This window comes from Urocampus carinirostris, chromosome 10 (genome assembly GCF_059441175.1).
Source record: "Urocampus carinirostris isolate Australia breed hairy pipefish chromosome 10, RoL_Ucar_1.0, whole genome shotgun sequence".
In the NCBI taxonomy this organism is placed as follows: domain Eukaryota; kingdom Metazoa; phylum Chordata; class Actinopteri; order Syngnathiformes; family Syngnathidae; genus Urocampus; species Urocampus carinirostris.
In genome coordinates this window covers 33,662,510-33,678,858 of record NC_142358.1, presented here as the reverse complement: position 1 = coordinate 33,678,858, position 16,349 = coordinate 33,662,510, and the positions used below count along the sequence as shown (strand labels likewise).

General features: G+C 38.1%; 1 protein-coding gene across 6 annotated transcripts in view; it reads left to right on the top strand.

Moving 5' to 3' along the window:
- The window catches only part of gramd1bb (GRAM domain containing 1Bb), a 114,369-nt gene that overhangs the window by 28,541 nt on the left and 69,479 nt on the right, over positions 1-16,349 (top strand). For 3 of the 6 annotated variants that reach the window (XM_088345057.1, XM_088345056.1, XM_088345054.1), the window contains exon 1: positions 7,112-7,472. The exons of 2 other annotated variants lie outside the window; for them this stretch is intronic. In XM_088345057.1, coding sequence (XP_088201183.1) covers positions 7,327-7,472 — 146 coding nt within the window. In that variant the 5' untranslated portion in view covers positions 7,112-7,326. Of the gene's footprint in view, positions 1-7,110; positions 7,473-16,349 lie in introns of those variants that run through there. One more of the 6 variants, XM_088345055.1, reaches the window with a different exon arrangement.

The window sequence follows — 16,349 nt, the reverse complement described above, 5'->3', positions numbered from 1 at the left end:
AGGTGATGGTGTCATAATAGTCTGTGGTTCGCAATAATCTGTGGTCTGCGCAGCCCTTTGAGACTCTTTGTGATTAAGGGCTGTTTAAAAAAACGTGACTTGACTTAACAAGTAATTGTAACCGAGTAAATGTAACTCATTACTACCTGCCTCTGCATTTTGTGTAAGCAATGCAATCTGAATGTCAAAGTCACATATTCAGTCTGTTGTACAAATTTGCAACAATGCTACCCTTTGAATTAGCTTAAACCCTGGACAGTGTTGGGCGCATTACTGAAATACAATAATTAGTTACAGTTACCAGTTAAAGTTATCCATTACTTTATTCATAACGTAACTCAGTTATCCCTAGATTACTGACACCAAAAGTAGTGTGTTACTCTGCAAATAGCTATCTAGTTAGTAATAACCGTATATCCTTGCTTTAGAGGCGACCAACTAAAACTGACTTTAAATAGAAGAAGAAGAAGAAGAAGAATTTACTTTTATTGTCATTCTTTGTAACCATGCACACAGAACAAAATGTCGATACACCTGACCCGTACAGTTAAACTGTAGCGAGCCACATAATAAAAGAGATAGAGGAAAGTGTGAACACCAAACAGTGGAAGAGTAAGTCCATTATATTTCTCGGCTTGTGCAATCTTGAGAGCTTGAAAACTAACACTCCATATCCACTGTGCCCACTCCAAGAACTCTTTCTCCATTTCCTGCTACTGTCCAAGATATTTTCCCATTTTCTCCAGGTGTGTCTATTGCAAGTTTTACAAAAAAAAAAATACAATATATTGCACTTTTACCGCAGATCTTGTGCTCAGGTTTGCCGCATTGATTTTGCTGTTCCTTCACAAGCCACCCAATAAGCTGCCTAACATTTGCTACGGATGAAACACAACCAGTATTTCATTTCATAGTTGTAAATACACCTTAGTGGCATGTATAAACGAGTGGGAGAATATCTCCATGAGGAGAAATTCAGCACCTCTGTATTCTGTGCAACCGTAACTGTATTCATTTGTATTTTGTAGGTAAATCTAAACACTTTCTTCAGGGTGTACCTGGTGGGTTTGCGTATTGTATATCACATCACGAGTGAAGAAGAAACCGTTAGAAATGACAAGAAGTTGTCATTGAGTTTCAGGTTTTAATAGCAGAGTAAGGCACCATGTTTTAACAAAATGCCGCAGTTCTCCTTACACAGAAAAGTAATTGGGTTCCTGGAACGCATTAGTCCCAACGACGGCCCTGGAGAATCTAAACTTGACAAAAGCACCAGAGAACAAAAAAAAGAACCCACATTCTCATTTTATACACAATGAAATATTGCTAATGAATAATTGCTTTATTGTGTAACTTTGTTGGTATGTGGTCAACCCCCATACCAATAGTTTTCCCCAAGTAGGTCAGTTGCTGTTGTGCTATGGGAACAAAATGGTCTGAGTCAGTCGACAAGCTTTCCTCTTTGTGTTTGCTCAGCATTATGAGCGAGGCGGCCATTTTGTTCAAGTCTCTCCAGAAGCTCATTTGTTGACGATAATAATGATTTATGTTGTAAACAAGATGCTGGATTTGTCAGCAAATGCTTTACCATTTGCTCATCCATCCAATTATAGTATAGTTTTTGAACAGTGACACGCCCATCTAATTTTATTTTTGATCATACTTAGGCAGAAGTGTACATTGATACAGTATATGCATTGCATCAAAGGAGGTATAGTGGGATACAGTATTCTGCAGTTTTTAATAATCGAAATATTACCACTTTTAATATTTTTGTCTCGTGGTTGTACAGTAAGTTCCAATTAATAGATCCAACAGAGGGCGCTAAGCCATGCCCACAATAGTTACTGTATCCATGTATCACAAGGGGAGCAAATAAAGTGGCTGAAACAAAAGCGAGCGACAGATTAGTCGCTATATCTGATAGCATAGTCCTATCATATATTTCTTATTCATGTAACCGCGGTGTACCTGTCCCACCAAAGATCCACATTCACGCTGTACTGAATGATGAGGTTTTTATTACAGTTGCTGCAAATGAAATGAGTCACAACACGTGATTAGCTTCTCTGCTGGCTTTGATCTCTTTGATCTTGTTGGCAGCTCGCTCTGTAGACCGCCCAAAGCATATCAAAGAGCTTTCTTTGCAATTTACATAAAATAAATTTTAGAATATCACAATACATTTTTACATCCATTTTAACAAGATACTTTTAACAAGAGATCGTATAGTGTTTTTTTAACGTTTACAATGAATTCAACATATTTTTCTTTAGTCAGAATTTTAACCAACATCATCCTTTTTATATATATGAGAAAATAGAAATAAGAACAATAATGAGTATAAAAACGGGTACAATTTACCTGCAAATGAAATGAGTCACAACACGTGATTAGCTTCACTGCTGGCTTTGATCTCTTTGATCTCTACAAGGGGAATTAACATTTTAGCACAACAGAAACAAAACAAAAATAAATCCAAACAGCTTGACAACATCAATCACATTACTGTGCATTTTGAAAGATTTGTCAGCTGTGGTTATAATATTTTTGTGGAGCAACAAAAGATGTGTCTTACCGTTGGCAGCTCGCTCTGTAGACTGCCAACAAAACCCCGCCTTCCAGTCACATGTCGAAAGCCAAAACAAACCCTACCCCATACCAGCAGGTGGCATTGTTGGACTCATCATTGCAGGACACTTATCAGAAACTATACACATATTTCAGCAGGAATTTCAATAAAACAAAAGTTATTATTACACCCGTTACATTCATGCAAACTTATCTCAAAAGACAGGGCAGCAAGGCAACACAGTGGTTAGCGCATGTGCAGCACAGTTCTGAGGTCATGAGATCGAACCTTCCTGTGTGGGGTTTGCATGTTCTCCCCATGCTTGCGTGAGTGTCCTCTGGGCACTCCGGTTTCCTCTCACATCCCAAAAATACATGTCAGGTAGATTGGCCAGTCGAAATTGTCCCTAGGTGTGAATGAGTTGAGGTTGTCCCCCTTCCCACTGATAGCTGGGATGAGCTCCAGCACCCCCGTGACCCTAGTGAGGATTATGGATAGAAGGATGTCATAATACAGACGTCTTCTTCTGAAATATTTAATAGTTCTTATTTTAGATGTCCTTATATTAAATAAATGATGATCAAAATAGACCAAAGCTTTGGTTCTCAGTGTCCTGTTTTTAAATGAGCAACATGTTGCTCTTTCACTGCATGCCTTTATCAAAGGCTGCTTATATGTTCATCATTTTCAACAGAAAAGGAAACTGGTCTAATTATGCCACACCTTAAAGCAAAAAAATGACTTTTTTTTAAATTTGGACAAAGCCTGGAATTGAAAGCAACCCGAACGTCGGTGATGTCAGCTCCTCCATTCATGAAGCGCATGAATAATTGAGCGTGCAGTGGGCTGCCTGTAGCAGCAGCAGCAGCAGCGAGAGGTGGAATGCAACAAGAGAGAGAACCAGAAAGATTGTTTTTCCATTTCCTTTCCGAGATCCCTCGTTTTTGACGGAAAGTAGGAATCGCCTGCAAAGGACCTCGCTCAGTCGCTGGCGGATGCTGCAATCAAATGATGCCAAAAAGGGGAAGAATGAGGACGCAACATGGCGGCTCGTTCCAAGGAGAGCCTCAGCCTCATTTAAACAAAGAGGAAAGGATAAAATAAGACCTAGCGATCCTTCTTTTTTTCCTCTCATTGCTGCTTTTGTTTTCTTCTCCTCTCTTTTTCCCCCCTCCATTTTTCCTGACATGATGTGGAGTCCTCTCAGTTATCCCTCTCCCCTTATTGCTGCTGCGCAAATGAAGCTGCTCAGAAGAGGCTAAACTAGTGGCTTTATTCATGGCTACAACCAGGTTAGCACCCGGAATCGTGTGCACATTAAACCAACACTACAAAAACAAAATTGTATCCCTTTTTCAGGATATTTTGGTTATTTAAGGAGTACTTGTTCTTATTTTAAACTATTGTGCCTTATTTGTCCTCGGAGATGAGGGGAATTCTCCTATAAAGGGACTTTTATGTAATATTTAAAGACTAGATGTCATTGTATTGTGTGGTGCATGGTTTGGCAACCAGCGGCTCTAGACATTTAAAAATGTATGATAATGGAAAATTAGATGGTTTCTGTAGGAGGACAAACATGTCACAGTCATTCTTAATGTTTTCCAATTAATATATATTGAAAAAGTATGTATCTGCTTCCAATATGGCTTTTAACATTTTGTGTTGCCAACCTCTGATGCAGTTTAAACGAAAACAGTTCTACAAAACACAATGCAAAATACCAAGACGCATAGTGACCAAACTGCAAAATATATCATTGTTTTTGCCCAGGATTTTTGATGTTTTTGGGTACCCGTAGAAGCAAATAGCAGACAATTATGTCCTCTCCCTTTAGGTGAGCCTCACATCATGTGAAATAAATACAAATTTAAATGATGGTTCATATATTTTATTATTAGTTTTTACCACTAGCTAAAAAAAACACAATGCCCCTTTAAAATAAAATATTTTAGGTTTTATAATCTAGGTGGAAAATATTATTTAAATTGAAGAAAAAATCTTGAGCAGGCTCTTTTACTATCACTGATAAAATAATTTCCCGTAGGCAGAATATTTTTCTCAATGTGTAATTTCAAGATATTTTATCTGTTTTTTGTTAGTAAAGTGGAAAAATGAATACATAAAATAAGCACTCATCTAGAAAAATGTAGATTGTAGGGCTGCTACAACTCATCAATAAAATGTAATAGAATATATGTTATAAAATGTTGGCAACTAATTAGATCATTTAATCATGTGATTTGTGATTTATGAGCAGTACATTAAATCAGGTTTAAAGGTCTAAATATAGTGGAAGCTAGAGCTTTTGTTGGTGATAGGAATAAGTGGAGAGGTTTTGTAAAAGGATAGTGGGGGTGTTTGGATGTGTTCTATCTAAGGGATGGGCAGGGCACCTGTATGACGCGGCGGGGGTAAACCAGTGAAAGCTGTCGGGCCCTGCTGTTGAACAGAAGAGTTTGTTGTGTCACCGTGACCCGAGTGACATGGCCGCTTTCTTGTGTCCCGTTTCATCCGGAGGGACGAAAGCATGACCAAGGTGCTTAACTTGTTTGGGTGTTTCGGCATTTGGGTTGGCCATGGTCCGAAAAAAATTTGTGTGTTTTTTGCTACGTTTTTTTTAAATTTCTTTGTTTTTGTATGTGTTTGTCTTGCCTTCGGTCACACCTCTTGAGGGATATGAGTAGGGTAGATAGATAGATAGATACAAGATTGTTATGCCAAAATGATAATAATTGTACCTTAAATTAGTATTTTTGCTCTCAATGAGATGATAAATATTTTTGTATAGTATGTATTTTTTGTTTTAGCTTGACTAGAAATAAAATGAGGAACTGAGAAAATACACACTTAAAATAAGCAATTTCTTCTGCCACAGATGCAAATCTTATCTAGCAAACGGTGGATCATTTTGCCCATCTTATGAATATTTTTCTACCCTAATAATAATTTTTTATTAAAAAATATTTTAAATGAGCAATATGAGCAGAAAAATACACAATCTGCTAAGTAACACCATTTTTAGAATTAATAATCAGAATGGTCATTGATAACAGTATAGTGAACAATGTTTAAATAGTCAAGTCAAGTCATTTTTATTTGTATAGCCCTAAATCACGAAGAGTCTCAAAGGGCTTCACAGATTGTTACACTATATTACACAAACTATTTTCAACCGACAAGAGGAGTAGGTTATTCGTATGCAATGGAGTAGAAGTGAGTTTTAAGTTTAGATTTAAACATTTCCACTGAGGTTGCAGATCGAATCTCAGGGGGAAGAGCATTCCACAGCACCGGTGCCCGGATGGAGAACGCTCTCGAACCAGCAGAAGACTTCTTTGCTCTCGGGATCATCAGAAGACCAGCACTCTCAGATCGTAGGCTTCGGCCCGGGACATAGTGGCAGATCAGATCTGAAAGATAAGAGGGAGCAAGTCCAAATAGAGATTAGAGATAGAGACGCTACGGCTATGGGGGGCAGGTTCAACCCTAAATACACAAACAAGATAGTTCTTAGAGACTAGCTTAAGCTGTAAGTGCATCATTACGGTAGTGCAATAAAAATAGTGCAATAAATGTATCAGCCACAATGTTTTCTAATAAATCGGCATATAAACTATAAATACCCATTTTTCTATACATAGGCAAGATATATATTTTTCCCACTTTTGTATGGTGGCGATGATCCAGGTGAGAAACAGTTATTTTAAGGAGATTTTTTTTTTATTGAAGAAAAAAAAAGTCATAAAATAAGAAAATATATACTTAAAATTCGCAATTTAGTGAACATGTGTCAAGGCAAATCAAGTCATGTTTATTTGTATAGCCCTTAATCACAAAAAGTCTCAAAGGGCTGCACTGTCACTGACCAGAAATGGACACAGGACCCAATAGTGCTTGTTTTCTCAGTTTTTAACGAGAACAGTCTGGCTTGCTTCCACGATCCAATGGCTGACAGGCAAAAGGAGCGAGCGGTGCGGAAGTGGCACATCCGTGTCTGGTGAGGAGGATCGGAGACAGGCGGAAATAGCAAGTCGTTGGCCGGGACTGGAGATCAAAGGCGGTGTCGAGTTCGTAAGCGAGGTCGGTAGCAGGAGGCAGGCAGGTAACGGGGCGAAACGGGTCAGGTAACAGGCAGGCAGAATGGGAAACAGGTTGGCAACAAAGATCAGTCAGAAAAAAGCAGGGCAGGATCGGACGAAAAGGCTTACTGAGCTGAAGGCAACAGTTCGCATAACGATCTGACGGCTTCCAAGAGGAAGCCGGGGGTTTAAAACGAGAGTGTCCACCAATCAGCTGTCCGGGCTGTTGGCGCCAATTAAGCCGCCGCAGCTGCGCTCCATCGGCAATCATGACAGGCACAGATCAAAGACTATTGCAAACTACAGACTATTATGACACCATCCCCTAATGTAAAACCTACATGAGGGCAAATAATACACAGATATAGTCAATATAAAATATAGGTTATTCATATGCTATAGAGTAGAAGTGTGTTTTAAGCTTGCATTTAAACATTTCCAGTGAGGTTGCAGATCGAATCTCAGGGGGAAGAGGTATGTGCTCTTTAGGGTTGAACCTGCCCCCCATAGCCGTAGTGTCTCCACTTTGGCGTTCAGGGCGACGTAAGCCAGTGATTAGGAGATCAGAGCTGACCGGGTAAGATCAGTAGCCCTAAGCCTGCTCAAGAAAATCTCTCTGCGTACCTGCTCCTTCTCGCATTCTGGAGGAGAGCGGCCTAGGTCGGCGCTGTGATGATTCGCTGGGTGAACGATTCGTTATTGGGGCTTGTCTATGAAGATATGGTTGTGTTCGAGTGCGTGAGCGTGGCTGGCGAGGGTTGTCGCTGCCTGGAAGGATGTTACGGCGACGTGCTGAGGAACCGAGTCTTCCATCAAGGGTACGGCCAGCCTTGGCAATAGAGCATTCTGATTGGGTGGGCGGTGTTGGAGAGTTTCAGTTATGTAATGTCCACAGTTCATACGTGCGCGAGTGCGCTGCATTTTTTATGATTTTTAACTGAAAAACGGAAGCCTGTGAGCCTATACCTGTGTACAAGTGCCAGGTTTATTATTCTCAGAACTGTTTTTTAAGAGCTGTGGTCTGAAATCTCTCGTAATTCTCAGACTGGGTAGACTTTGTTTTTGTAAGGTGTATTAACGTGAGTTGCAAAAATTGATAAGGGGAGCAATCGGCTGAGGTATGCTTTTATTATAGCATTATTGTGCATTTTTTAGTAAACACGGTACAAAAGAATACCTGATCACCCGTAGACTTTTGCTAATGATATGGTGTATTATTATTTTATTTGGAGAAAATTAATCTTTAAAAATGCCAAATAATCTTATCTAGGAATGTTGCTCACTTTAATACTTTGTACCAAGGTTAGAAAAAAATATACGAGAAGCAGAGCTATCTACCTTCTGATAGATGAGATAATTTTGCTTATTTTAAGTGTTTTGTTTTATTAAATCACAAGAAAAATAAAGTTGCAGATTGAACAATTGGGCATTACATAATTACCACTATTATTCCAGTGTAGTAAGATTATTTATACATTATTTTGAGCAAGCAAATTGGGTTTGGCTGCTTGGGGTCTTTGGTGGTCGGGGGCTGAATTACCCAATCTGGCACTTACAGCTTATGTAGAACACTACATAAAAGTAGATGTTCATCTATTTTGTGGTATTTAAACCTAGATAAAATCACTCGCGGAGGCCTAAAGTACATCAGTGCAAATTTTCCCAAAAATCTGTTCATCCATTTCGGATTCTAAAAGTCACATCTCACACTCACACGCTGACACGAATTGGTTTCTTTTTTCAAGTCTTTATTAGATTCATTAGATTAGGTATATTTGTATTTATGAATTCATTTGGATTTTTTTCTACAAATTTTTATTTAGCTGGAGAGGGGTGTCCGTCAGGTAGTCAGATCTCGGATCCAATAGGACCAGTGTGCTTTTTGTCCCAGGCCAAGGGACAGTGGACCAGCTCTACAGGGTCCTCGAGGGTGAATGGGAATTTGCCTATCCAGTCTATATGTGTTTTGTGGACTTGGAGAAGTCAGCATTGCATCTTAGCTTTTTGCAGATTACGTGATGCTGTTGGCTTCATCAAGCTGTGATTTTTGCAGCCTTTTTTGAAGTGGCACCTCCAAGTCCGAGACCATGGTTCTCTGCCGTAAAAGGGTTGCATGCTTTGTCCGTGTTGGGTATGAGATCCTGCCCCAAGCGGAGGAGTTTTTGTAAAGAGTAGGATGAAACAGGAGATCGACAGGCGGATCGGTACAACGACTGCTGTCATGCGGACCCTGTCTGTCGTGGTGAAGAAGGAGCTGAGCCCAAAAGCAAAGCTCTCGATTAATCAGTAGATCTAGTTCTTTCTTTCACCTATGGTCATGAACTGTGGGTCATGACCTAAAGAACGATATCCTGAACACAAGCAGCTGGAATGAGTTTCCTGGGCTCTCTCTTTGAAATAGGGTGAGATGCTCGGTCCTCTGAGGGACTCAGTGTAGAGTCGCTGTTGAGGTGGTTTTGGCATCTAATAAGGATGCCTCGTGGACAACTCCCTCGTGGGGTGTTCCAGGCATGTCCCACTGGCAGGAGGCCACGGGACGTCCCATGATACGTGAAATGTTCTACACAACCTCAAATCTTTCATTATATCAGGTATCATTTGTCTACTCTCAGTAAAAAATGATATTCAATATTATTATGATCTAGGTATAAAATTACTTTAAATACATGTGTGTCCTAAAAAAAATATGGACAGCAATGCGAGGATCTTTACTAAATATGTATGAATGCAGGGAATCAATACCTGACATGTGTTCATAACTTCCAACATGGCCTTGGCAATTAAGCAAAAGCACTGCCAACAAGATCAAATCTTGGCAATCCAACATAATGAGGTCTTTGGCAATACCAAACCCAATTTGATACTCTCTGGCTTCAATTTTTACGGTCTTGACTGCGACACTGACATTTGCCCTTGGCAATGCCAAGCAAAGCAATCCTTTTACAGCTAAAAGACAGGATGAGGGGCCTTTTGCCAGTCGGTTTTTCCAAAGGTCAGCAAAAGCATGGACACAAGAAGGGGCCCACTAGAAAAGCCCGGAACTCGGAGGGTATTGTGGAACAGAACGTTTGGACGCTTGAGCCCGGATTTAAGAGCTTTATGTGCTTATTCAGAGAAAAGACTGCAACAAAATTATGCAAGTAGTTTGCTTGTTTTTGTTTTGCTTTTATTGAGCTAAAGTCAATAAATGTGTCATGCGTTTGGTGACTGACACCAAAATGCTTCTCTGGTGTGTGTCAGTGCAGTGCGTGGCCTGCAGAACGTGATTACATTGGCATTAATACACTAGCATTAGCTCCTTGCCACTTTGCCTACTGTATTTCCTGCTCGGACAGGAAAACAGAAGAGTTTACTTACACACTGAATATTCAAACCACTGTTGCCATAGTGATCATCATTCTTTTTCGGGCATAGTACCAAGCAGTAGGGCTTTCTTATTGTGAAGCAATTCATCTCATCTTCTTCCTATTACTGAAGGTAAATATAGACGTCTGTCTTTTGGATGAAAGAAATTGTACAGCTCTAAGTTTTAAGCCTAGATTGAATTTGATCATAAAATCCAGTTTTTGAAATAACCTTAAGTATGCCTAAAAAGATTTTCTGTGGCTGTAGTTCCAGAATGTGGTTGTTGTTTACATTTTTAACAGTGACTACAATGTGGTTTGTGCCTGGTGAGACACAGTGAAATATATAAATGAATGAACCTACAGATACATCTTATCCGTCATTAAATTGGCGTAATAAGAAAGCAATATATAAACTGTAGCATCAGAAAAATGTTGAATATTTTTAACTTGTAAATTACTTGGTGGCTTGACTTGGTGTTAGCTTGCTAATCCTATCACTAATTCTATTGTTTGGGGTTGAGGTTTTCTTCAAATCATTGTCTTTGGTCTTATTATCGCCCTCTGCCATGAGGCGAGAGAATTGCGTGCCTCACTCTGCATCAGCAGATACTCAGCACAGTAATATGTTTTCACTATATACTAACCGTATTAATATTTACATTATATTGAGAAAATTCAGGGAAATTGAAAAAAAAATTAATAAATTGTAAAATAAAATAAGACGGAGCATTACCACTAAATGTACATCACCTTTTAATGTATTTTCAATTTACATTTCCATGATGACAGGTGAAGTACAGCCTTACCTGTTTCCCCTGCCTGCGCGTCACTGATTTTTAAGTATACCACTTTGAAAGATTGTAACAGGATGGTCGTGTTGTAATGTGATGTTCATCTTGCATCTTGATCCAACTCATGAGAAACGATTTTCACTCCAAATTTTACCCCATTGGTGGAAAATGTTGCTTAATTTAAATGTTTTTCTTATTTAGATGTTGTTCTTATTTTGAGGTATGTTTTTTTTTTTAATAATATAACAAAAACATCCTTTGGATAGGCAAAGTTGTTCTTATCTAAAAGATGGTAGATAATTGTACTTATTTTAGAAATATGTTGTACCTTGTTTCCCCAAATATCACTTTAAAGAAGCAATATCACGTACCATTTGCGAGGTAACTAAATATTGCTTATTTTAAGTATAAATATTCCTACCTTTTTATAAAAACATGTTAAAATAGTTTAGTTGTCTAGTGTTCTTACAAAATAGTCTTAAAAAATATCTTAAAATAATCCAATTTACTTGCCTTTTGCCATATACGATGAATGTCCTTATTCTAAGGATCATTTGTCCTGTTTTATCGAAAACGGTAAAGATAAAAAATGTGTACATACTTAACATGTGATAAATCTTTTTGCCAGTGGAATTTCATTTTTGCAGTACAGACTTCCAATGTTACCCTCTTCTAATACATCTGCAGCTTATCATCAAGCCTTATAGGCTTTGTTTTACTTTGCTTTAGCCTATATAAGCCTGAAAATGCTAAAAAGCACCTGCTACCTTTACCTCCGAATAACTTTAGCCAGCAGTGAGCGGTTCAAATAATGATTGACACATCGGTTAGGAAATGAAACGCCGGTATACATTTCCCAGCATGCACCGCACACTACTTTTACGAGGGAAATCGAGTCGGGGGCTGCTTACCGTTTCTGCGAGACCTGTTTCTACTCAATTTTATGATAGAATAGAATAGAATATACCTTTATTGTCATTGTTACAAAATGGGTTGAACATATTGTGACAACGAAATTGGGTGTGGCACTCCAGGTTCACATTTAACAGTGAGGATAAAAGAAAACAAAGAAGATAAAGGAACAAAGAAGATAAGGTTATAATTTACACAATATAAAGGAACAAAGGAGATAATGTTATAATTTTATAAGAAGCATGGTCAGCTTTTGAAAAAAAAAAGACTTTCAGGTGCCCCTTATAGTGCAGAAAATACAGTGTTTTAAGTACAATAGTTATCTTCTTTGTAGGAAATTAAAGGTTAATAAGACATATCTACCTTTTGCCTTATCAGAAGATTTCTTATTTAAGCATGATTTTGTTTTATTTATTTTTGTACTGATGAGGAACATTAAAATTATACCTTAAAATAGATCGAATCAGAATCACAAGATGGACAAAACTTTGATGGAGCTAAATTATAGTTTTTGGGCGGATCTCGTGGACCAGGCGTCCCTTCTACCAACATCAAGTTTTGAGATTAAGATTGCTTTAAAACCTCTTGTTGGCGGTCCTAACTAATGTGCCAATGAAAATCAATTCTCATGCTAATTTTTTTGTTTTAATCCAGTGAGACAGCGGCACCTGCTGCCAAATCATAACATATTTTATACCCATTATATTGTGCTTATAACAGATTTATATCTAAGGTGTCATCAAGTAAGTTTATGGGAACACTTATTCATAGTGATTGACGGGGTTCACTTGATCCTGCCCCAATTCCTTCATTTGAATTCTGTTGTAATGAAAAAGCAACAAAGACCTGGTCAGGCCAAGTGAGGCCGGGGCGATGTTGGGGCCAGTTCAACCTGGAAACTCGAATGGAAAATCAGCTTAAGATGTCTAGCACAACTTGCTCACTGGTGGCAAATGCAAGGCAGGCATGTAAGCTTGCCACAAATGTCTTTTGACTGTTGAGTTTACTGAAGCATGGAATACTTTTACATACAATACCTGTCAACCTCAGTAAAATGCTCCTTTTATTTATGATTGTAATTCCCCTTAATCAGTGATAATAAACCTTACAAACACAACGCGACACCTATTTACTCCCAGAAAGACAATATGTAGAAAACTGTGACTATACAGTAATAGCAATCTTCGATTACGTTATAGTCTGCTACAAGTGACCAAGACAATCCATACTGTTGTAGAGCTGAGATGAGATCAGTCTGAGATTTATTTTTATTTTTTAACTTTTTCCCATAGAAAATGTTTTATATGGCACACACAACTAGAAATTTTCTAAAATAACATATTCAAAACAGGGGCTTGTATAAGTGTACAGGTATGCATTTAGCTAGTTACAAGGGCATTTATTTCTTAAGATCAAATGATTATCAGGATTCCTACAAAGAACCTTTAGAACAGAACATTTCCAAATGTTTTATACATTTTCTAAAATATTTACAATTTTTATCATTTTACTCAAATGAAATAAGAAAAAATATCTCGTAAATTAGAGCGGCATGGTGTAGAGGCTCAGGGTTCAAGTCCTGCTATCGCAACATCCCTGTGTGGAGTTTGCATGTTCTCCCCGCGCCTGCGTGCGTTTTCTCCGGGTACTCCAGTTTCCTTCTACTTTCCAAAAAGATGGATGTCAGGTTAATTGGCTGGTCCAGTTTGTTCCTAGGTGTGAATGCGCAAGTGAGTTGCCTGTCTCTGTACGCCCTGCGACTGGCCATCTCATTGGTTTTGCTCATTCAGGTCAAGTTTTTGATGACACAGGTTTTTTTTGTGTCTTTATATTCACATGTACACATCTGTGGAGCCTTTTAGAAGAAGCTCTGAAGTGTAAACAATGGTTACACTACATGCATGCATGTATTGACCAATCTCAAGGTCTAGCATTCCGTTTACAGTAATCAATGCTCCGTGAGTTAATCAATATATATTCTTGGACAAGCATTTTTTCTCAAAAGCATTACCTAGGATTTTGTGGAATGATGGATATTGACAAAAATGGGCAGATTTTTTTAATGTTTCAAATGAACCTGATCGGATAGATGATTCAGCAGTGCAATAATAGTCATAATAATGATCATTTGCAGAAATTATTCAAAAAGTGAATAATTTTTGGCCAGTATAATTTATTTCAATAGGAAAATCCGCAAATGGGGTAGGATTTATTCATTTTATTATTTGCTATTGGCAGTGGACCTGTGCTGGTTGGTCTAGTCTAGTGGTTTGCTGAATGCAAGCCACGTTACCTGACCTTGTGAGCTCATTTCTGGGCTCATCACTTGCTGAGTTCATTGTTTGCTGCAGTCATTGTGTATATGCTCATCGGATACTTGAGTGCATCTTCAAAAATGGAAGTGAACCCAAGGTATAATGCTTCATGTAGATTGGACCGTCAAGAGATATGACTTAAATCAATTGTTAGTTGCTGTACTATTACTTGGTATTACAGGGTTCTTGCAGATCCTTGAAAAGTCTTAAAAAGCATTACATTCATTATTTTAAAAATAAGGCCTTGGTTGGTATTGAAATTTATTAAATCCAATGTTCGAATCTCTGAAATGTGAAGACATTATAAAATTCATAAGCGTTTGAACTAAAAAGATTTAGGAACACTTTTTAACATATTCATTTTCAATAATTCATCGATTTACTTTCTCGGAAACAGCGGGTGACCACAATAATGGAACGATCAAAACGGTGATGTAGTTTCGGTCAGGCCTTTCAGGGCAGATGCAGGTCTTAGTCCTACCCACAATGCACATAGCAAATTCGGACAAAGACTTTTAGTCTGGAACATGGCAAAGTGTAAATTTAATAAGCAATAAGCAATGGCTGTCCGACAAACGTTTTTCGCCATGCCAGGTAATGTGTTCAAGGCATGATGTATTGTGTAGAAGAAATATTGTTATGTTCTTTTTTTTTGTTTTTTTGAATTGTGTTTTTTATAATTACTCTTGAATCTGAATTCAAAAGTTTTTAAAAAAAAGTATTTAAAAGTTTTGAGTTTAACCTGCCTTAAAATGTAGAAACCCTGTATAAAACACTGGACTATGTGTAATGTGAGATCAAACATTCCGGTTGTATCCGGCAACTCTGTTTGACCCTCAACCACCCACCACTCAAGATCGTTCTAAAACAAGATACCGGGAAAATATAAAGCAACATAGCTCACCTAAGTTCTCTTGCAGCCATCACGTTCAATTATGATACGTAACCATGGTCTTCTTACAACCGTGAGTGTAGTAAATCCAGGAGAGTAGAATATTTACAAATACAGAATAGTAAAAAAAAATTTTTCTATGCCATAGTGCAACCCAACGTGTGATTCACATTCATCTTTTTCGGCCAATCGCACGCTTTGTTTCGCCCCTTTAGCCTATGCGAGCCTGTAAATGATAAAAAGGATCCGCCCCCTTTACCTCCGAATAACTTTAGCCAATAGTGACTGATTCAAATGATGATTGACACATTGGTTAGGAAATGAAACGCCGGTATATAAATCCCAGCATACACCGCGGACTACTTCGCCTTCGGGGGAAAATCTAGTCGGCAACTGCTTGCCTTAGTTGCAGTACTTTGCGACTTAATATTGATCCATATATAAGGAGCACTGTATTATAAGGCGCATGTTCAGCTTTTGAAATAAATAAAGGCTTTTAGGTGCGCCTTATAGTGCAGAAAATACGATAATTCTCACCCCAGCTTGCTCACTTTATATGTAGTTTACTGTATTGAATTGTTTTACTCTTATTGAATGGGAAAATGAATTCCTTAATTTTGCTAACAAATGAAATATTGAAAATTTAGCGACACTAAACTATCAATTGAGTAAGAATATGTTTTTGCTGTGTGCCTACCGGATCCTTGGGCCTTTGTTTTGATGACTTTGCCCTGAGTACCAGGTAATACTGTAATTGAAAACAAATCCAGCTTGTCTTTGGCATGTTAATGGTTATCGAATGCAAAGATGCCCAGTCAGTTACGGTCGAAAATAGCATTTAGCTTGATTGCTATTCATCAGGGTATTAGAGGCAAATCCCAGGGTAAGCGTCAACATGAGCATTAGTGATAACAATCTGTACATTGACAGGACACCTTATACCGGGACCAGAAGGTGCACTATTCATTTCAGTCAATTATGGACCATTTCATCCTACATGCCCCCATTTCTTGTGTAAATATTGTGTAAATTATAACCTTTATCTTCTTTGTTCTTTTATCTCCTTTGTTTTCTTTTATCCTCACTGTTAAATGTGAGACTGGAGTGCCATGTCCAATTTCGTTGTCACGATATGTTCAACCCATTTTGTTACAATGACAATATAGGTATATTCTATTCTATTCTATAAAAGCAGTTTCTTGAAAGAGTATTCAAAATTTGGCAGAGTTCTTTAGTCAATGCCTTTTGAAGCGTGTGAATTTTGTACGTGTTTTTGCATATTGTGTTAAATCATAGTTGGAAAAACCCATTGATCTTGGATAGAGTGTGTTAAATGATTGTATTGATTGCATTCAGATCCTAGGATCAGTTTCTGTTACAGTACGGCACTGCTCCTCAACGTTAACCTGTTTCCGTATACTAAATCAGTTGTGCTCAC